Source organism: Mobula hypostoma, chromosome 6 (assembly GCF_963921235.1).
Source record: "Mobula hypostoma chromosome 6, sMobHyp1.1, whole genome shotgun sequence".
Classification (NCBI taxonomy): domain Eukaryota; kingdom Metazoa; phylum Chordata; class Chondrichthyes; order Myliobatiformes; family Myliobatidae; genus Mobula; species Mobula hypostoma.
Genome location: NC_086102.1, coordinates 52,318,613 through 52,342,086, shown reverse-complemented (window position 1 = coordinate 52,342,086; position 23,474 = coordinate 52,318,613). Strand labels below are relative to the sequence as shown.

Here is a 23,474-nt window from a genome sequence, read left to right as displayed (position 1 = left end):
AAAAAAAGAGCAACTTGCTCTGTGCATCTCCTTTGAACTTACTCCCTCTCACCTTAAATGCATGCACTGTCTTGTTAAAATACTTCAACCCTGGGGGAAAAAATATCCAGACTGCTCACTCTATGTATGCCTTTTATACCCTTATAAACTTCTATCAGGTCACCTTTCACCTTCTATGTATGCGCATGCGCCAGTCGTGCATGCAGGCGGTTACAGTTGCTCGGAATTTCTTACTTTTAAACTTTTTAACTTAGTTATTTGTTGTTTTTTTTCTTACGGTAACACGTTGAAGCTGCACCCTCTCTAACATGCTGGTGGAGAGAGTTTTATTTGTTTTTTAACCAATTTCCCCCGGGATCAATGAAGAATGACTATGACTGTTCCAAAGAAAAACAATTCAAGTTCGTCCAACCTTTCATTCTGGCACAATCCCTTTTATCCAGGCAGCATCATCTCCGAAACCTCCGCATTCTTCCAATAATGGGGTGACCAGAAATGAATGCAATCATCCAGATGTGGTTGAACTAGATCTTAATAAAGCTGCTAGATTGCTTCCTGACTTGAACTCAAGGACTGTAATAATAAATGCAAGCATCCCAGATGCCTTCTTAACCATCTAATTAACCTGTTCAACCACTTACAGGGAGCTATGGACTTTGACTGCAAGATCTCTTTGTACATCAACACTATCAAGCACTCTGCCATTAACTTTGTACCGTTCCTTTTGATTTCCCAAAGTGCAACACCTCACACTTGGCCAGAATAAACTCCATCTACCATTTTTTTCATCCACATCTGCAGATGATCTTTATCTCACTCTATTCTTTGTCAACCTTCTCCACTATAAACAGAACACAACCATTCATGAACCTCCAATCAGAATAAGACCATTCCCCTCCACTACTACTTTCTAAGGACAAGCCAATTCTATGTCTAATCAACCAAGTCACACATCTGGATGAAACTACTATGAGCAACTTTGTCAAACACTTTAATAAAATCCATGTAGGCAACAAGTCAACCATCATTGATCACCTTTGCTACCTCTTCAAAACTCTCTTTCAAGTTAGTAAGAAAATACATGCCCTTTAGAAAGCCATAGTGATTGTCCCTAATTAGGCTGTATTATTCCAAATATTCATAAATCCTCATCCGAAGGATCCTCTCCAGTTACCTCCTTACCACTGATATAAGGCTCACCAATCTATATTTGCTAAGATGATTCTCATTTCTATTCTTCAATAACTGATTGATTTGTGGGAGAGTTTCTGCTGAAATTTGAAAATTAGAGGCCACCCACTTAGGACAAACTTGAGGTAGAGTTTTGTTTTCATTTGAGGGCCAAATATTTTTGGAACTATGTTTCTCAGGACAGTGGAGGGAGAGTCTTTGAATATTTTTAAGGCAAAGGCAGATAGACTTTTAAAAGTAAGGTCATCCTGAGTATTTGGGAATACAAAGTTACTGAACATGTTATGATGCTACTAACTGACGGAGCAGTCACATCGACCAATAGTAGGCTGCTATTTGTATGTGACGATATTGTTTTTTAGAGTTAGAGACATGTCATGTCAGGAGATTGCTCCACACCTGGTAATTATAGAGTCGCTGCCTGCAGCAGTCATTTGATTGGAGTGGCCAGATGTCAAGGATGAGAATGCTGGTTAAAAACAAGCCATTTCTGTTGTAGCTCTACTTTGAGATAATCCCTCAACCTACATCAGGATCTGTGTCAGATTAGCTCACTGGCACTGGTGAGATATCTAAAGTCTTGTTATCAAGTTCCCTGCTGAAGTAGACCATTAGAATGCTGCTGACAGTCCAGGGCCAAAGTCAAAGCCTTTGTGATGCACGATACGCTTGAGTTTGGAACTATGCTGGAAGGGACTCTATAGTGGAAAATGGTCTCTGCAGCTACTAAAGTTTGCAGGTACAGCAATTAATCATTAAGTATCACAATGCCTGGCTCATTTCTAACTGCCTACTGCACTCCACACCCAAATTCTCCCTTCTGCAAGCCACCATTTCACCACCTTGTGGCTGAATGGACATGCAAGAAACTATAGAATCTGGAATCTGGAGCAAAAAAGAAACACTGGAGGAACACAGCAAGTTAGGCAAAACTTATAGAGGGAAATAGACAATCAATATTCTAGGTTGACACCTACTCTTCATTTTACTTGCTTTATGAGCCTGGATGTCACTGCTGTGCTTGCACGAATGGATGATGCCAGGTTCTCTGAGAGGCATTTTGTGCTTAACCACTTACTCTCAGGCATTTAGCCTGGCAAAAGAACAATTGAAAAAAGCTGGTGATTCCCTTTACGTAACTTATACGACAAAGTGTTCTTGAGTCCAATAGCATTTTATTTGTTTGTACATGCGCAAGGAAATCTTCAGATGAATAAAAATAATGAAGCAAGCAATGACATTGTGCTAGCCTACTTTTTCTTGCACACTATCAGCAATTTCCTTTTCAATTTGAAATGGATTCGTGTATAAATTTCATTAAAGCAAAAATTGCAGCTATGCAGTTGTAGCGTGGATGAAATCACCGGAGAGACAGTGTCACTGGTAGATACAAAGCAGCTTCTTTATTCGACACAACGAGGTACAGCAGGCATCTTAACGGATGGAGACACTTTCCGTAGAAAGGTCTGCTAGTCCAATGTGGGCTCGATATTTATATGCTAAACACAAAGGCAATCGCTACTTAAAAAGTTATAGACAATGCTTCCTATTGAAGCTACATACAAAATATCACACCACCCTTTCCTTCCGATGCCAACATGTCTGGGTTGGTATTCACAGCCTTTAGGAATGTAAGTTAAGTCTACGATACATTTATTTGGCATTTCCTGTGCTAACATAGAAGACGATTAATATTTATAAAGTATAGATAATACTGTCCTCGAAACTACAGCATCTGGTCAAACTACAGCGCCAGAAGCATCTAGTATTCACACCTTTTTAAGAAGCACATGGTTGTGGACTGGACTCAATCCATAGTATTTTGTCAAATAGAAGTCTGGTGGCCAAAGTCATTTAAGTGTAAACAAATCATCTACCCAAAAAATTCAGTCTAACTGTTCCTCCTCTTGGCCCTCCTGGACAAAATTAAATTTGTATCAGGAAAGACCAATCTAGGAGGATCTGCTCAAATAGGGTAGCAAAAATGCCCTGTCTTGAAATTCCCCCCCAATTTTATGTACCTCTATCTATCCTAGCATTGCCTAATCGCTACCTACCAAATGTTAAGCAGAGAGGCTGTTCCAAGTCTTTAGGAATGCAGCTCTTTTCATGTGCCTGCAGGCTGACTGCATCTTAATCACATTGCTTTGTCTTCAGTCCTTTATCCTCTGGTCACCGAAACTCTCCTTCCAGGAGCACCCACAGGCTCTCTCATCGATGTACAGGAAGGGGTTGGGGTTGTCTCTATGTAAATGTCTGCACGGACCTCTCCCCGGTGGCACCCCCTTCCGAACTGTCCGGTCGATCACTGGCCCAACTGCTGAATAAGGCCCAGCTCCTCAGACTCGGGGTGACTGCTTTCAGATGCCGTGTGCAGTCTGAAATGCCATCGAAGTGGTGGAACTTGCCGTCTCTGCTTTAACTCAAAAATCCCTCCCTGTCTATTTCCCAATAAATTTCTATAGTATGCTATAAAATTAATCATCTACCTTCAGCAACCAGCATTCTTTACAAAGTACCATCATCATCACACTTTAGCAGGCTATTCATGGTTTTCTAACATGTTCTTAGTGTCTTCTGCCACGCTCTCGGTGTTTTCTGCCCTTGCATTTTCTCCGGATATGTTTTCATCAGCTGTGGCCAGGTCTGGCATGGCCGGCTGGTGTTCCTCTCTGAAGTTATCTGTAATTACATGGTTACTGGGTACACTTGGTTCCCCACTCTGTGGGAGCAACAAGAGGGTGAGTTGTATGCTTTAACCTGAGTCCAGTGTTTCCACTGGCTGCCTCGCCGAGTCTGTACACAGACACACGTATCTTTCGTTAAGAGTACCGTCTGTGGTCCTGTCCACCTGGGGGCAAACCCTGGCCTTTCTGGCAGCACCCTCACCATAACTTGGTCGCCGGGCTGTGAAAGAACTATCCCCTTTCCCTCTGGCTATTTCTGATCAGCGATTCGCTGCTGTTGTTTCGCTCGGTCCTTTAATACTTTAAGTTGGTTACAAAGGTCTTTCACATTTTGGGTCATTGTATCCCTGTAAGCCCCAGGCTCCCCGCAACCCATAATTACCCCGTAAGGGAGTCGCATTGCTCGCCCCATCAATAATTCGTAGAGGCTGAGACCCAAAGTGCGGTTCAGGGTTGCGCGCAATCTCATCAAGATTCCTGGTAATACACCAACCCATGTCTTTCCTATCTCAGCTATAGCTTTGGCTAACACATTCTTGATTGTTCGGTTCATCCCTTCTACCATCCCTGAACTCTGGGGGTGGTAGGGTACGTGGAACCATTGTCGAATCCCTAGCAGTCGGTACATTTCCTTCACTTTCCCGTGAAATGTGCTCCCTGATCTGAATCCACCTGAAATGGGGTTCCCCACCTTGGGAGGATTTCCTGAACTATGATCCATGCAGCGGTGCGGGTGGTGCAGTCCCTTGTTGGGAAAGCCTCTACCTGCCGAGTGAAGTGATCCATAATTACTAGACAGTAGCTTTTCCACTGCTTTTTGGCAGGGGCCCTGTGAAGTCTATCTGGATGTTTTCCCAGGGTCCCCTCGGCCGAGGCTGATTTGCCAGCTGTAGCTTTCTGCCCTTACCACGGTTATGCTGGGCACAAATGATACAACGGCGGCAGAATTTCTCAACATCCCTGCCCATCCCTGGCCACCACTCTGCCTTCCCTGATGCATCGCACCATGATATAACTTTAGTAGTATCTGTCTAATACCAGGTGGGGCACCCCGACTCTTTCATCCCTGTGTATCCAGCACCCACCTGGTCCCTCCTTTGCTCCTTTTCTCCTCCATTTTTCCTTCTCTTCTGTCTCTACCTCTTCATATAATTTTACTGAGCTGGCATCTGTCGTTTCCTCCTGCACACTTGCAATTTCAGTTGCCTCTTGTTCCTCTGCTGCCTTCTTCACAGTAATTTCTGCCCTCGGAGGAACTGGGAAAACTTTACGTTCTGGAGTGGCCGCAGTCTCTCTGAGTATCCCCTGGTGTTTTTGTTCCTTCGCTATACCCTGAACAGCGGTCAGTGTGTCAGTTTGTATAGGGTCCTGCTTAGGGGGTTTATACAGACCCTGCTCTATTTTAACTTGGGTCTATCTTTACTCGACCACAACCTTACTTGTGTATTCTGTTGGTTGTATGCGTTCGCTGCCTCTGACTCGTCCATATTATTTCTCCCTTTCCAGAATCTATAACAGCTCCTGCTTCCCTTAGGATGTCTATTCCAAGGATTGTGCCCTCATTATTTGGACATATCCAGAAATACACTGGAAGCTGCACTCCCCCGATTTCTAGTATTTGCTTCTCGCTTCTTTCTGCTTTTACTGTTCTCCCTCCTACACCCCTGATATAACTGGCCTGTCCGGTTGTTGGTAAGGGTAAGTCTGTTATCGATACCGATGCCCCTGTGTCTACTAACATATTGCATTGCTGTCCCCCTAACAGTGCCGTTGTGTACATCCGTGAGTCATCAGAGCTGGCAGTGGAGCCCGCTGCTGCATCTTTTTCTGCCTTCAGAGGCGCTGTCACTAACTCTTTGATCTGATCGAGAGTCAGACTGGTTGCTGATGGGGTGAATGACTGGGTGTCTGCCGTGACCTTCGCCTGGGATTTCCCCTTCCCTTTCGGACATTGTCTCCAGCCATGTCCCGATAGGCCACAGCTGTAGCATGTCAACTCCTTCACTGCCTTATACCTGGTCCGACAGTACTTTGCTAAGTGCCCCAGCTGCTGGCAAGCAAAACAAACTCTCTGGGACATCACAGCAGCTGCATCCACTACACACGCTTTACGATTTCTCTTGCCTTTTCTTTGGTCTATCTCACTGGCCTATGAAACTACCTCAGAATAGTTGGACCCTACCATTATGCCTAAATCTAAAACTTCTTGGTGGGCTGAGCTCAGGCCTTTCTTCAGCATTTTTAGGAAGACTGGGTCGTCCCTCCCTGGATTATCCAACCCTGAATACTCCTCATACACTCAATATTTACGTTTTGCATAATCCATGGCTGTCTCATCAGCTTTTTGAATAACTGCCATTATCATTCCCCAGCTACTCTCGCCTCCCCCCAGCTGCTGCCTCACTTCTCCTTTAAAAGAGCAATATCTTTCTTCATTGCTGGCGCTCCTGGTAGTTGCCCATGTACCATCCCGCACTCCCTGGGCCATACTGTCCCACATATTCCTCGGGCACTTGGCTCTTACTAACAGATGTATATCTTTAGGGTGCATCTGGTGAATTTCAACCATTTCCTCAAGCTTACGCCAGAATTCTGAATTCCCACAGGCGACTTTAAGTGAGGGCAACTCGGACAAAATGCTCTGTTTCTCCCTAGGGGTGAAGAGCTTATGAATAGCCGTAATCAAGGTAAAGGGCTGGCTCGGATCATCAGGGTTCTTAACCTGATGTTACCTGACCTCAATAGGTGCCATTCTGGTAGATCTACCTGGGTAAAACCTCTCCCTGACATATCTCCATACTAATTCTCACACTATGCAAAATATCATAGACGGGTAGCAGTTAAAACCACAGAGTATGTATTCCACAATTTGCCACTTTTGAGTCCCTGAACTCATGATGCCCACGTATTTCCTTGCATCACACTTGCAAACACATACACTAAAATGCAGCTTCCTGAACGAGTATACATGCTCCTACTCTGTCGTCTCAACCCGTACCGTTGGTTACCACCTTTCGCAACTGGTGGTCCAAGTCTCACCAAGTTAACATGCAAAGATTCCTCACATACATAAACACCCATGCACACACATACACTACTTTTATATCTACCAGCTCTTCTGTCCACGTTCGTGTACCTCGTGGCCCGTTCACCACCGACCGAACAGATCCAAGTGTGAGTGTATTTTAGAAAAATACTCACCAACTTAGACTGCTAGTAACGGTGGCCACATGACAGGTCATGAAGTATCCCACTTCTGACACCAAATGTTGTAGCGTGGTTGAAATCACCGGAGAGACAGTGTCACTGGTAGATACAAAGCAGCTTCTTTATTCGACACAACGAGGTACAGCAGGCATCTTAATGGATGGAGACGCTTTCCGTAGAAAGGTCTGCTAGTCCAATGTGGGCTTGATATTTATATGCTAAACACAAAGGCAATCTCTACTTAAAAAGTTATAGACAATGCATAGACAATGCTTCCTATTGAAGCTACATACAAAATATCACACCATCCTTTCCTTCCGACGCCAACATGTCTGGGTTAGTATTCACAGCCTTTAGGAATGTAAATTAAATCTACGATACATTTATTTGGCATTTCCTATGCCAACATAGAAGACAATTAATATTTATAATGTATAGATAATACTGTCTTTGAAACTACAGCATCAGGTCAAACTACGGCACCAGAAACATCTGGTATTCACACCTTTGTAGGAAGCGCATTGTTGTGGACTCTACTCAATCCACAGTACTTTGTCAAATAGAAGTCTGCTGACCAAAGTCACTTAACAAATCATCTGCCCAAAAAAATTCATTCTTTCAATATACGAGAAAATTCAAATTTTAGTCACTGGAATATACTGGCTCATGGGGAGAATCGCTGCAGCCAAACCTCTCTGAGTGTGAAAGTCATAAATTATGGCCCCTCCCATTGCATGTGCTATTTTTAATTATTCCTGGGTTTCTTCCACAGGGAAAATAAAGCTTGAACAGGAATTTGGGATTAGTGCCATCCAATTGACCATACCAACACCTATTTGACTTGGCAGTGTTTGATTTTTTTTTTGTTGCTTGCATATTAACAGGTCATAGGGCAAACAGATTGCCTTATTGCAATACACAGTGGCCTGGGAAGCAATAAATGTATATGTTGATTAGAAAAATTTCTATGCACACCACCAAGGAGCAGCATGCTTCTACTTTATTGTCTGGAAGTTCCAAGTATGTGGTGAATAGAGCAGAACAGGAGTAAAAGCAACTTGAGATGGATTTTTATCTGTAAAATGAAATGCAACTTGGACCAACTCCAATTTATTATCTTTTCGCACTCAACTTGGATTGCTCACAGACGATTTGACAAATTGAACTTCCTTCTGCAAAGCTTCTAGCAGATTAGGAAGTCAATGTTCCTGTAACAATTTTTCTGTGCAGGCAATTGTTTCATTGTACTTCTTGACACTGAAGAATCTGTTTTCAATAAACAAGCATTTGATTGAATTCTACTTTTTAATAGGGGACTGTGAATGTCTTTGCCATCAGGATATTGCTGTCTCATCTGTGCTTAGATAATCCACTGACGTCTGCAGTGAAGAAAGATCCACAGAAAAAACTGTAGTTAGAACTAAAAAGTACGGTGAATTAACTACTTAGGATAATCAACCACTCTTTCCATTTGATATTGTCAGCATTTGCTTCCCTTGGATAAGGGTTATCTCTTGTTTATGAAAATCTGCATTTGAGACTAATCTCTTAAAATGAATCTAAAAATAATTAGGTAGATAGATACTTTATTGATCCCAAAGGAAATTAGTGTTGCAGTAGCATTACAAGTACACAGATGTAAATATTAGAAGAGAAATAGAAAGAATAAAAAATAAGTTACTACTAAAAGTCTAATAGGAGGGGGCCATTACTTCCTCGGCTATAGGTTGACTCAGTATAGAGCCTAATGGCCAAGGGTAAGAATGACCTCATATAGCGCAGTTGTCTTAGTCTTTTACTAAAAGTGCTCCTCTGTTCAGCCAAGGTGGCATGCAGAGTGTGAGAAACATTCTCCAGAATTGCCAGGATTTTCCGTAGGGTCCTATGTTGTACCACAGCCTCTAGTGTGTCCAGTTTGACTCTTATAACAGAGCAAGCCTTTCTAGTCAGTTTATTGAACCTGTTGGCATCACCCCTGTTGATGCCATTGTCCCAGCATACCACCGCATTGAAATTGTACTGGCGGTGACAGACTGGTAGAATATGTAAAGGAGAGTTCTGCATACTCCAAAGGACTTCATTCTCCTCAGGAAGTAGAGGTGGCTCTGGCCCTTCTTGTACATAGCCTCTGTTTTGGTGCTACACTCAAGTCTGTCATTCAAGTACACCCCCAGGTACTTGTAGGTCCTCACCACATCCAGGTTCTCACCATCAATAGTAACAAGGAGCAATGTATGCTTAGTCTTCCTAAAGTCTATCACCATCTCCTTTGTCATACTAATGTTGAGCTGCAGATGATTCAGTTTGCAGCTTTTGATGACAAAATCCTCAACCAGCGCCATGTATTTATCCTCCTGTCTTCCAGTCATACACCCAATTATTGCTGAGCCATCAGAGAATTTCTGCAGATGACATGACTCAAACTGTTGTATCTAAAGTCCAAGTTATACAGGGTAAACAGGACGGGAGCCAATACAGTCCCCTGTGGGGCCACAGTGCTGCTTATAACCACGTCTGACAGGCAACTCTGCTGCCCTACATACTGTGGTCTGCCAGTCAGGTAGTCCATTACCCAGGATACAATGGAAAGGCCAGCCTGATTTTCCCTCAGCAATGAGGGCTGTATGGCCCTCTGCATTTGAAACTAATCTGTGAAAATGAATCTAAAAATCATTATTGATTACAGTATTTTTGTCAAGGATAATAGTAATCCTGTGTATTTTTAACAGAAAATTGCAATACTAAATGATAGAACTGATGAATAAATCATAAAGCGTCAACATGAAACCCAAATAGCCCTATCAGCTGAAGCAGTGATTCACTGGTGCTTCTTCCACTCCAGTCCATTGCATTTAGTGGTCACAATGTGATCTTCAGAAAATGCAGGTTGCCTAATCACTGTCCAGCATACCTATTCAATCCACAAGGGTAACTTGCAGTTTCTAGTCTCCATCCTGCTTCCACTCAAACCTTTTTGTGTACAGTCTTCTATGTTATTCCAAACATGCATTAGAATGAGCGAGAAGAACTGTACCTTGTATTCTAATTAGGCATATGACAGTTTTAAGAACTTAATATTGAGTTTATCCATATCCAGAAAGCCTTATTATTCTATCCAGAGGTGTGACTGCACCAACCTACTTAAACTTTAGAATTGTTTTTGCAGTATTTTGCTCTCACTTCTATTTATTATTTAAAGTAATTGTTACTCTGACAACTTTGGTATACATTATTTCACAGAAATTCCCTCTGCTCTTTCCATCTTTCTCTTTCTGCAACTTAAAGTGCATTTGCCTTACTTTTCCAATTCTGCTGAAGGGTCCTTGACCCAAAACATGAACTTTCTTCCCTTGGATGTAACTTGACTATTAATCTCTTTTAGCACTGTTTTGGATTTCCAGTATCTCCAGTTCTTTGCACCAAGTAAATTTTAACATGTCTTTAAACATACATCTGATATTACGTAATGTATTGATTTAATGCTGTCCATTCTCAGTGAACTTAGGCATCTATTTGTTAAATTCTACTTGGTCAGAATGTTATTATTGAAATGGCAAAAACTCCTTATTGATATTTTCAGTGAGGGCATTGCAAAGCTATCTTACAATAGTTATCTTTTGTGTGATAAATTTCCAGCATTTGAAATGGTCAAACGACATTGCCAAGTTTAAATAAGATTTCTTAAGATTCTAATACTGATTGACTGTAACAATAATAAATATTTTTAATATCTTTTAAATGATTTTCAGATCAAATTTATTTGTTTTTGCTTAACTTGATAATGCTTCTGCTCTGTCTGACCCAGAGATGTCCAGAGAAAAAAGTATTTTCTATTAAAATTGGAAGAATTTTATTATATTCAAAATTTGTCATATATACCCGTCAGATTATTGCTGCACATACTATAAAAGTTGTTACTGTATTTTATTTAGAGATACAACACAGTAACAAGCCTACTAACCTATAGGTCTTTGGGATAGGGGAGGAAACCAGAACACCTAGAGGAAACGCATGTTCAAAAATTCAAAGTTCAAAGTTGATTAATTATCAATATACATATTTGTCACCATATACTACCCTGAGATTCATTTTCCTGTGGGCATACTCAATAAATCCAAAATAGAATAATGACCATAATAGAATCAATGAAAGATTGAACTAACTTGGGCCTTCAATCAGTGTGCAAAAGACAACAAAACTATGCAAATACAATGTTGTAATATGAGCGTAATTAAAAGTAAGTTAATACTAATTAGGATATCATGGGGGGGGGGTCTACTTCCGTTTGTTGTTCTTCCGGTGGCCCTCGTGTACATAGTGTTCCTGCCACGCCGTACGGTTTGTGAAACCCTCTGTATATACGTAACGTTTTGAAGCTCGAGATAAAGTTGTTTCTTTGGCATGAAGTTGTCGACTGTGACTTTTTCAAAGTAGAAGTTACCACATACAAAAAGAAAGAAATAATTATAATAATAAAATTGCATTTATGTGCTGGGCCCAGGACAGGTCCTCCAAAATAATAATATTGAGGAATTTAAAGTTGTTGACCCCCTTCATCTCCGATCGTCTGATGAGGACTGGCTCGTGGATATTTGGTTTCTTCCTCCTGAAGTCAATAATTGACTCCTTGGTCTTGCTGACATTGAGTAAGAGGTTGCTGTTAAGGCACCACTCAGGCAGATATTCAACCACGTGGTCACAGGAAAACTGTACGAACTCTTTACAGACGGCAACAGGAATTCAACCCAGGTTGCTTGTACTGTAATAGCGTTATGCTAACCACTACGTAGCTATGCCTCCGTGGAGCAGACTTGATGGACCAAATGGACTAATTCTGCTCTTAAGTCTTATGGTCTTTTGGTTGTCTTGAGAGACAAACATCTTTTTAAAAAGTTAAGCAGTGTCTTTATTATAAAATCTAGTAGGATGCCTCATATTACATATTGGAAAGGACGTATCTTGCATCAAACTAATGAGAAACTGCATCAGAAATTAAAAACTGTGCAGACATTGCAGAATCTAGCTTTCCAACTGCAGTGACTGGTGAAGGTCTCCTTATGCCTATGCCTGGTCTAGGCCAGAGGCAGAAGGCCAGTCTCTGTATCCTTTGCACTGAGGCAACATGAGTCAGACAGTGAGAAGGCTCCAGACAATGTGGTGCAGAGGTTCTATTCCAAGAATACACTATACTACATAAACCAAGGACACACCTCATATTTTGTCAAAATTACTGAGTAATAACAGTTTTTAAAGAAGTGATATAACTTAAGGTAATTTGTTAAATGAGTTACATTGAAATACTTGAAGTTAATTAAAGCAGAAAAATATTTTGTTTTAATTGGACATATAAAAGAAACCCCTTTGTCTTGTAATTTGCAGGATTATAATCCACAATGAAGTCCTTGAAATTTCAGAGCCAGTGCCAGATCTGACTGGTGTAATACTGGGGAATCCCAATGAGACCAGGCTCCATGTAGAATCCAGTGGCAGATGCTGTTGCATCTGCCACTCAGTACATATCACATTCTAAGCATGTTACATAAATCCCGCACTTACGTTCAGATGGCTGCATTTGAAGTTAGCTGCTGGCCACAGACAACAACTTGACCTTTTGTTTATTATTATTTAGAGACACTGTGTTCGTTTAAAATGCATTGGGAGTTTGAGTTCTATAGTAATTTTAACCTCCTTCCTTTTGACTAATTGAAGGCATATAGATCTGCCGATCAGCATCTGGCCTCCCTCAGCACCTCCGGCACTCATTCCATGAAATAGCTACTCTGCCTGAAAAATTTACCCCTCAGATCTCTCTTCTGTTCTCTCACTTTAACCTATGCCTTCAAGTTCTAGACAATGGCTGCTTATCTGCTTTATCTGTGTCACTCATAATTTTATAGACCTCTATCATTTAAATTCACTTCTCATTCTCCTACACTCCAGGGAAATCAGTTCCAGCCTATTCAATCTCCACTGATTACTCAACCTCCAATCCAGGCAGTATCCTTGAAAATCTTTTCTGCACTTAATCACATACTTCCTGTAGTATGGTGACAAGAACTGTACATAATACTCCAAGTGTGGCCTAACCAACATTTTGGACAATTGTAACATAACAACGCAATTCTTATACTCACTACCTTGGCTGATGAAAGCAAGCATACTGTACATCTTCCTCAGTACATTATTTTCAGTAAACTATTTATCTGTACCCCAGTGTCTCTATTCAATAACATCCCCCAAAGTCCTACCATCTACTGTGTATGTCTTGCCCTGGTTTAACTTTCCAAAATGCATCATGCTGTACTTTCCTACTTTCCTGATTAATCCTCTTGGTCATTATCATCATCATCATTATGGGCCATGTCATGTGATGTGGGTGCTCATGACCTATGACCATGATTGTTCTTGGCAAATTCTACAGAAGTGGCTTGCCATTTCTTCCTTCTGGACAGTGTCCTTACATGAGGGGCGACTCCAGCCAGTATCTATACTCTTTAGAGATTGTCTGCCTAAGGTCAGTGGTCGCTTAACCAGGATTTGTGATATGCACTGGCTGCTCATACGGCCATCCGCCACTTGCCCTCATGGCTTCGTATGATCCTGATTGTGGGCTAAGCAGGTGCTAGACCCTGCCCAAGGGTGACCTGCAAGCTCGCAGAAGGAAGGAGCAGCTTACCCCTTCTTTGGAAGAGACGGATCTCTACCCCGCCACCCTCAGTCAAATTCATGATATGTGATATCCCAGGCACAAAGCGATGCTGACTGTTGGTAGTCAGTCCTTGCCTTTCCAAATACAAATAAATCCTGTCCCTCAGAATCCCTTCCAATAAGTTTGCCACTGCTCTGTAGTTTCCTTTTTTTCCCTGCTGCCTTTCTTAAAAGAAAAGCACAACATTAGTTATCTTCCAGTCTACCCGTATCTTGCCTGTGGCTCTGCCAAGGCCCAAGCAATCTCCTTGTTGCTTCCCATAACATCTAGGGACACACTCAGTCAGGCCCAGGGGAATTTATCTATTTTATGCATTTAAAGACTTCCAACACCTCCTGCTTTGTAATATTGAAATCCTCCAGGATATCACTGTTCCCTTGCCTGAACTCACAAGATACTGTGTCCTTCCCCCATGTCCTTAGTCCCTACCATATTCTTTATTTGATCTCTGCAATACATCCGGGAAGGATTGATGCTAACTCAATAAAATAAAAGTGATAAATGGTCCTTTGCTGTGCATTGATGCATTCAACCTTGATGAGCAAAAATATTCACACTGGGAGGAAATGCTTTTTTTTCCCTTGCAGTTTCACTATAGTTCAGAACAAAACTCAGTCACATAAATAATGATATCGAGTTTTCTTTTTTTTTCACGTGTACCTTGGGTCTCATTACACGAACAGGGAAAATGTTCTGTTTAAATTCAATTCTGCTGAGATCCTTACAGCAGGTATCTGCAAGGTAGGATAAAAATAGAGAAATAGAGCCATTTTGTCCACATAGCGTTTTATATCATTGATGCATTCCATCAGAAGAGCAACTTGGCATTAACCTAATAAGCTGCCAAGAAACATATTAAGCCACATTTGTAAATAACTGAGATGAATATTGTGATAACTACATTCAAGGAATCAAATATACAGTTGGAATGTTTCAAGATTATTATTTTCTTTTTGCAGTATTTTTGATTATGTACTGTAGCAGTGGAGATGATATTCGAGAGTTTATATTTTCACCAGCTGTATTTACCCTATGGTTAGAATTTTGTGCAGCATTTTAAATAAATGAGGATATATGTTGTTAAATTAGACATTGGGGAATTCAATAAAAATGTGGTACGCTATCACGTATCTCGGCAAGTTTATTGGAAATCTGGATAAATGAATGGGTATTACAATTAGCTCCCAGTAATTCACTTGTGTGAGCTTCATTTGGGGAAAATTGCAGTTTGTTTTACAATACATTTTGGTTGCACACCTGCTGTTTGGTGCCTTGCCCAGGAGTGTTTCAATAAATAATGAGTTGCTGCCTGCATGCACGCATTGCAACTAAGTTCAAGAATCTGATTTTACAGCATATAAAGGTGACCCATTTGGTTGTTGTGCTATTTAGCAAGTGTGCTGCTGTTCAACAAAAAGGTGACGATCGTGCATAAAACTGTCATGTTTAATTTATGAAGGTCATAATTTTTTTTCAGTGGATAAATTATTAAATACTGTGTCACACTGTGCACACAGCAACTCTTTAATAGATACAAAGCACTGAGAAGGAACAGTGTGCTTCCATAAGCATTTGAACTACTGAAGACACCTACGTATATGCTAGGCATCCAACTATGGAAATATAGTAATATGTGCATTTTTGAATCAAAGATCTGAGCTTTAAGTCCAAAAGGATAAGTGGGTCTCCAAGCATCTATTAACAATGTGCTGTGTCAGTTCCTCAGTAACCATTCTCATTCATAATAGAGAGAGACTTGGCCAGATTTATTCATTGTGCATCATTTTTGATCATTCCTGACTGATGTTTTTGCAGAGGGATTGTGTACAGATTAAATGCTGCATTGTTTATTGTACAATATTAATGTTTCAAAAGTAGTTCATTGGCATTTAAGTGCTTTGGGATATTCTGAGCATTCTAAAGGTCCAAATCTTAATTTTAGGATCTCTAGGTTGGGGACAGCATGTGGATAGAATGGATGACTGACCCACACGTTTTCCCCACACTTGCTCAGCCAGCTTCACCTGTGAGTGTACCCCATGATGATCTTTGGCAGGGAAGGCTCATACCAACTTTTCAGTTGGAAAGTAATGTAGTATTAGGCATTCAATGAAGTGACAATAAATGAGCAAATCATGCTAATTCTGTTATTTTACTTGTTTCCAGTTGTGCTGCTGGACACAACAGCTGCACTCGGAGAACCTGGATGGAAGGCATACCCAGTAAATGGGGTGAGTTGCAAATGTTATTCATTTACTTTGTGCTTAGAACTGGCGGGTCATAAATGGCAGCTTAACTAACAAAGAAATCAGACCTTCACATTTGTAACTCTGGTCATTGTCATGGCTTGTTTTGCTTTTACAGAGTTTTTATTATGTATGGAATAAACCTATAACATAATTGCTCAAGAGTGAGTATGGTGAATATTCTAAAGTCATTAATGATAGAACCTTGGATAAAACCACATTAAGATGTCACAGTGGAAAAGATGATATCAATGTGATCTTTTTAAACTGATTATTTATCCTTTTGCTAATTAAATTATTGGAGTGCTAAGAAGTGTATGGCTGATGCTGTTGTTACCATCACATTTACCTACTTCATTGCTACTGTGGTTGATGTTACGTGAAGTGCCAATGAAGCCACAAATTCCACTTTGTTGCATTTCTGATATATTCCCACTGAGATCACTCCAGAAAATGGTCTGATGCAGTATTGTCACGTAATGGTCTGACAAATCCACGTAGAGCTCTGTTCTAAGCGCAGATTTTATTTTCCTCCTGGAAGCTTCAGTACGACAGCATGTGAATACAGTTTTTAACAGCAATAAATTTGTGAAAAAATGCAGTAAGCACTGTGTAAAAGATTAAACATATTGCAGCAAGGTCTGTACATTGTATAATACCTGACACTTCTTGCCCACTCACAATCTATCTGTTCCCCTCGGCAGACTCTGTGTCTTCCTTCTCCACTCAGCTCTGTGATATCGGTAAATTTCTATACATTATGCACTGCCCTTTTATTTAAGCCATTAAGTCATTTCAACCAGGTGGTGCCTCTGCCTAGATTTGATGCTGAGCTTGGATGCTGTAAGTGTGGAGTTTGTGCAATGTTCCTGTGACTATGTGTGTTTCTCCTGGAGATTCCATTTCCCTCCTATATTCCAAACATGTGTAGATGGTAGGCTAATTCGCCACTGTAAAGGGTCCATGAAGAATCAGAGAGGAGTTGATAGGCATGAAAGGGAAAATAGATTATTGAGAAATAAGTGAATAGGATTAAGTTGATCACCCTGAGAACTGGCAGGGACTCAATGGCTGAATAGTCTGCCTTGTCATAAGAAAATATTAAAGTATTAAGATAAATTGTACATAGGTGAAGGCCCAGCACTAATCACTTTGCCCTTAACTGGTTATAGACACATTTAACCTTTTTAAATTTTTTAATCAATCTTATCTCCATGCTAATTTATTGTCATCAATCCCACAAACATCTACTTTACATAACAAACATGTCTGAAGCTTGACCAAAATGCCTTATAATCATCCAGATATAAGACATCCACTGGGAGCTATCATCTCCTTGGCTATTTTCATTTTCATAAAAAACTATTAATTTTTTTAAACATGATTTAAATTTATTGAAACTATTTTGAATATACACTCCTCACCAAGTTTAGGATTCCTGGGTAGAAGACCTGAGCTCTGCTGTTTCCTCTTCCTTGGGGTTTTGCCGCCCGCACTTCAATCAGGGTTTTTTAAAATCTCTTAAAACAGGGATCTGCCAACTGAATCTGTACAGAGTTCAGCTGACTTTTGAAGCCGAACACCATTCAGTTCGATGCTAATGAAATGTATTAGAGACAGAAGTACGTATTATTAGGCAGAGATAGTTTTTATTTCTGAAATAATTTAGTGAACTCAGTTGTAAGTTAAAATAGTAAATTGATATTATCTTTAGAATTGGCAAAACCACTTAAAAAAAAGATTCTGAACATCAAGACAGTCCCAAACCAGTGGCTTGACAGCCAGGTAAATCTGTGGATCTGATATAGTTGGCTGAAAGTGTTTCTAAGCTGTTAGGTGGACAAGTTTGTAGTCACCAACTTGTGTTGATATTGTCATGCCACCAAGCAGGGTTTTGCCGTTCATGAGCAGCAAGATGAGCGTTCGGAGGGTGCAAAGAAGGGTGCTTGACCACAAGTACCAGTTCCTTATGATGTCCAAGTGCCCATTAGCATTAACTTAATAATGGATTTAAGCAATGTCCTGGTAACTAGCATTAAACTAACCCTATTTTTTGAAAGCAGTATTGCACATGATAACTTCAAATCTATTGTGAGCAATCCAGATACTAAGGAATTTTGGAAGATCATTCATGCATTTATTTCCTCTATAGGCAGCTTTTTCACAGTCTTGTAATGTAGGTCATCTGATCCAAGAGACTTCATCATTTTAATTTCTCCAGGGCATTCACTTTATTAATTCTGATTACTCTAAATTCCTCAGTCTCATCACATTATTTCCCCAACATTTCTGGTAAGTTCATTAGTTCCTATTGTAACAGCAACTGAAAAATATTAGTTTAATATCTGAGCTCTCCTTATTCGACATTATAATTTCTCCTTCCTCTGCCTCAAAGATCATATTTACTTTTTCTTTTCATTTACATATTTATGAAAGCTCAAAGTATTTTATATCTCTTGCTAATTGATTTATTTTTATTATCATATTTATCTATTGTTGGCCACCTTTTGCAGCCTTCTAAAACTACTAGTACTCTCAGCAACAGTGTAAACCATTTTAATCAAATCTTACCCCTAATCTCTTTAATTAGTCACAGATGGGTTTCTCTTCCAATAGAGATTTTATTTTTCAACAGATTGTTTACCTGCTCAGAGAAAAGAAATTAGAGATGGGCAATAACTGAGGTGGTTATACCTCAGAAAAGAAAATGATGAAATATTTTAAATAGTTGTCAGATTGTTTCCACTGTAAAATATTTTAATTCAATGTCCTGATCAATTATAATAAATTCTTTCCTCATAACTATATAATACTATTTGATATCCTAGTGTATATATCCTAGTCCTGACGAAGGGTCCCAGCCCGAAACGTCGACTGTACCTCTTCCTATAGATGCCGCCTGGCCTGCTGCGCTCACTAGCAATTTTTATGTGTGTTGCTTAATACTATTTGAATTAAGTTTGTCACTCATAAAGTCTGTAAAATTATATCATTTTGCTGTCACACTTCCCTAAATTATCGCTTATCAAGATTAACCATATTAAAACCATATTTACCTTATTAAAATGGCATAACATTAAAAAGCCTGTTTTCTAGTTGTTAAATGACCTTTGATCCTGAGGCATATTTGAACATTTTGTATGTACTCACTCCCCAGGCTACTTTTGTTAGTTGATTTGTCAAGTCTATATACTTGACTTTTATTTGGTGTTTCACTTATTTTTTAATTATCAGTGCCCTCTCCAAGAGTGTGGTTATTAATATCATACCTCTAATAGCATTATTGCCTATGCTACCCTTTATGGCATTTGCTTACTGATTGTATTTCCTATTCGGAGCCAAGATTATTGCTTGCTGTTGCGGCCATGTAATATAGATTGGAGAGTTGACTGCCAGTGGGATCGATGTCTCTTGAAAAGTTCAGATTCTAGTCATCTTGCAGCAGGCAGCTCAGTTCTGCTTTATTGCCGAGTGTTACTGCTGCTGTGCAAGCATTTACTGACGAGTGTTCTTGACTCTCTGAATGCAATTGATAACAAACGCAAATATTAATGTCCAGAATACTGCACTGATGTACTGTATTTGACTATATTCATTCAATAGCATGAAATCCTGATATGTAGAACCTTTAATCATGTTCCTTGTACTTTGAAATGGCAAACACATTTGGGAACATGTGGAGAAGTTAGGGGAAAGAACGGAACTGTTCTTCATACCTTTGTCCCACAAGTTAGCAAGTTCCATGCTGCATGACTTTATGACTCTAAGTTCTTCCAATGTTGTGTGCAAGAGTACGGATGGCAAACGATACCTTCACCAACATAAGTATAGGCACTGTGTTTTCTGTAGTGTGTAAATTTATAAGTACCCAGCAGTTCAATGTCTGACGAGCTGACCAAACAGTTACCTCTCTCTCCTAAACTGGGCAGCAGCACTAGTTTATAAGCAGGAAATAAATTTCTTTACAGCAATGTTTTCTCCCAACATTGAATAGGAAGCTCTTGTTTTAAAGTACAGCTAATTGAAATTAATATTAAATTTGCACCTGGAGCCCTATTGAAAACATTTGAAGTGTCGCTCCACTGTTACAGCAGCAATGTAACAATTGCAACTCAAAGATTACTGTGTTAGTTAAAGCATGTATTGCTGTGATATGTAATCCTGCTCAAAGAAACTAAATACACAGATCTGATTAGAAACTAAAATTAAAGATAAAGTGTCGTATTAAATAAGAATCTGTACAGCTGTATATATCTGTACATGATTGTTTGTTTAGTACATTTGAGGAATGGAGAGATTTAAATCTAAAGGTAAGTGAATTGTTTAACTCATACAATTAAAGACAAATCAGTAATGACAATGCAAATTAAATCTTTTGTTCTACAGAGACCCTCAGTGAAACCTCTCAAGACTGCTAAATGCAACATCTGTGTTTTCATAAGAGATTTTGTGCATAAACATTCAGCACATCACTGATATTACTTCTAAATCCCATCAGAACATGTGTATCAGACTGTAGTGTGCTAGTAGTGGAGCGAGTGACAGTCTTCACTGCAACATCAGGCTTTCTTGATTTGCTGAAGCAAACTATAAAGAAATTTATAATGAAGCTGAATCATTGCATGAAGATTCTTCTTGATGACTGTTGAAAATAATGTCTGAAAATTGGCAACCCTTTTGTGCTTTCTTTTAGTCACTCGTGCAAAGATTGTTATTTCATAAATATGTTGTCAGAAAATTGATCTTTGTTACAGGTTTTCTTATCGTCATATCTCATCAGGTTGTTAATTCACTGCCAACATAAACCATGTGACATTTAGTTAAGTGCTGTCAGCCTGCACTTGCTCAAATACACTTTATGCAAGACTATTATAGTCAACAGGGAAAGGATACAGTATTTCATCTTATTACCTTGGACTAAATTTAATCCTTGGTTCCAGCTAATTTCAGCTAGAATGTCACAGAAGTGCCACAGTTAGTGCAGCTGTCTTGCAATTACAGGAACCCAGTTTCAATCCTGACCTCAGGCACTGTCAGTGGGAAATGTGCGTGTTTCTCCAGGATAATGTGGAATTCCTCTGGGACTTGAATTTCCTTCCACATCCCAAAAAAATGTTGGTTGGCCATTGAACTACTATAACTTGTCCTTTGGTGTTAGTCCTTGGCAAAAAGAACCTAAGGGGAATTGGTGGGCGTGTGTGAGAGAAAATACATCAATCAGGATTACAGGGAAATAAGAAGAGAGGCAATGGGACTGATGGAATTGCTCTTTCGGGAGCCAGTGTGCACATGATTGGGCAAATGGCATCCTGTTTTGTTAGGAGTATAAACATAATTTATCACGTTACTTGTTAAGGAGACAATGATATATCGAAGAGGTAACCCAGTATTTATTAAGTTTAATACACCTTCATGTGAATGATGGTCTTTAAATTTGGGAACTATGTCCAAGGTCTTGAATGGATAGAGAAATCTATTTAATTTTAAAGCATATCTCTTTATATTCGTCAGTCTAGTTGGGATTTGCCTAGTTAATCTAAATTTATGACCATGAGCTCTGTATTGAATTGTTAACTGCATGCTTCTAGTGATGTACGTAATATCTGATGTGCAAAATGTCACTTAAAAAAAAACAACTTGAAAGATAGCGGGGATAGAATTACTTAATAATGGGCAGAAAAATTAATTTTTGTACCACAGTGAATATCATAATTTGATTTGTTTTTCAACCTTTCCTTTTAGTATGCATAAAACTTAGGACAAAGAACAGCACGGCACAGTACAGGTCCTTCATCTCATGATGTATGCCAACCTTTTAACGGACTCCAAAATCAATTTAACTGTTTCTTCCATATAGCCTTCCTTTTTTTTTCCATCCACCTGCCTATCTAAGAGTCTCTTAAATATCCCTAATATATTTGCTTCTACCACTATTCCTGGTAGTGCATTCCATGCACCTACAGCTCTGAGCGAAAAAACTATCTCTGGCATTCCACCCCCCCCCCGCCCCCGGATACTGTCCTCCGAACATATTATAGTTATACACCCTCATAATAGTAATTTCTGCTCTGGGAAAAGGGTGCTGGCTGTCTACTGTTACCCTCTCATCATCTTAGCCCCCTAACTATGCCTCTTATCATCTTGTACACCACTATCAAGTCACCTCACATCCTCCTACTCTCCAAAGACCAAAGTCCTAACCAAGTCAACCTATCTTCATAGGATATGCAATGTACAAGATTTTCTAGTCAGTGGTGAGTCACCCAGACTTACTGATGATCTACTTACTAAGAATGCAGTTCTCTAAGTTGCAGCGCAGACATGCTGGATAGTCTCCTAGATCTTTAATGGTGAAGTATTAAACTTCACAATATAAATGAAACATCACAGCATTGCCTTGGACGAGGTCTCAAATGTGAACCAGATGTTTTTTGGGGGAAGCAAAAATTGATAGCAGGCTAAGAAATATCCTGGGGATTCACAACAGAATCCCAAATTTGATACTTTAGCATGTCAAATTTGTTATTTTAACTTTACCCTTTCCAATATCCAGGTAAAACAACAATTCATTTGCAATACTTCCAATTTTCTATATTGTTCACCATGCAATTCATCTAATTTCAACAAAACAAAGTCAGTTTGTATGATTGCTTTGCAGAATTTATCAGTTCTGTCTACAAGAGCAACCTTGAGCTACCAGAAATATGTTCCTTAGTTTCTGTAACCTATTCTCTCCCATCGCTATCTATAAGGAGTTTGTATGTTCGCCCCATGACCGTGTGAATTTCCTCTGGGTGATAGTTTTCTCCCATATTCCAAAGATGTACTAGCTATGGTTAGTGAGCTGAATGCAGTGTATAGGCATCGGAAGAGTGATACTTGGGGTCTGCTCCCAGCGTAATCCCTGGACTGTGTTGGTTGTTGTGCAAAATGACACATTTCACTGTATGTTTCAATGCACATGTGACAAATATTCTGTTCAAAAATGTTTCTTCTTCAAACTCAGCTTGCTGCAGCCCTTGGAACACTTTTTTCTTCTCACAGATGTTACTGGATATTTCAGTTTGAATTTGTTCCTTTTTTATTCATTCTTCTGATTGTCAGCCTTTATTTAAATGCTGCTTTGTTGACAACAGTTGGCAGCTTATCACAGGTAATTCATCTTTTTTTTGTCTCGGCCATTCCTTAAGACATAGGAGAAGAATTAGGCCATTTGAACCATTCAATAATGGCTGCTTTATTTTCCCTCTCAACTGCCTTCTCTTGCTGTCTCTCCATAACATTTGATGGCTTTAGTAACTGAGAACCTATCAAATCCCACTTTAAATATTTGCAATGACTTGACTTCCACTGCCAAATATGACAATGAATTCCACAGATTCACCACCCTTTGGCTAAAATTCCTCCACACAGTGGGGAGGGTTGAATGGACAA

General features: G+C 39.7%; 1 protein-coding gene across 1 annotated transcript in view; it reads left to right on the top strand.

The window, feature by feature from the left end:
• epha6 (eph receptor A6) overlaps nucleotides 1-23,474 on the top strand; it is a 754,868-nt gene that overhangs the window by 58,726 nt on the left and 672,668 nt on the right. The window contains exon 2 of the mRNA XM_063050836.1: nucleotides 15,961-16,025. Coding sequence (XP_062906906.1) covers nucleotides 15,961-16,025 — 65 coding nt within the window. The remainder of the gene's footprint in view (nucleotides 1-15,960; nucleotides 16,026-23,474) is intronic.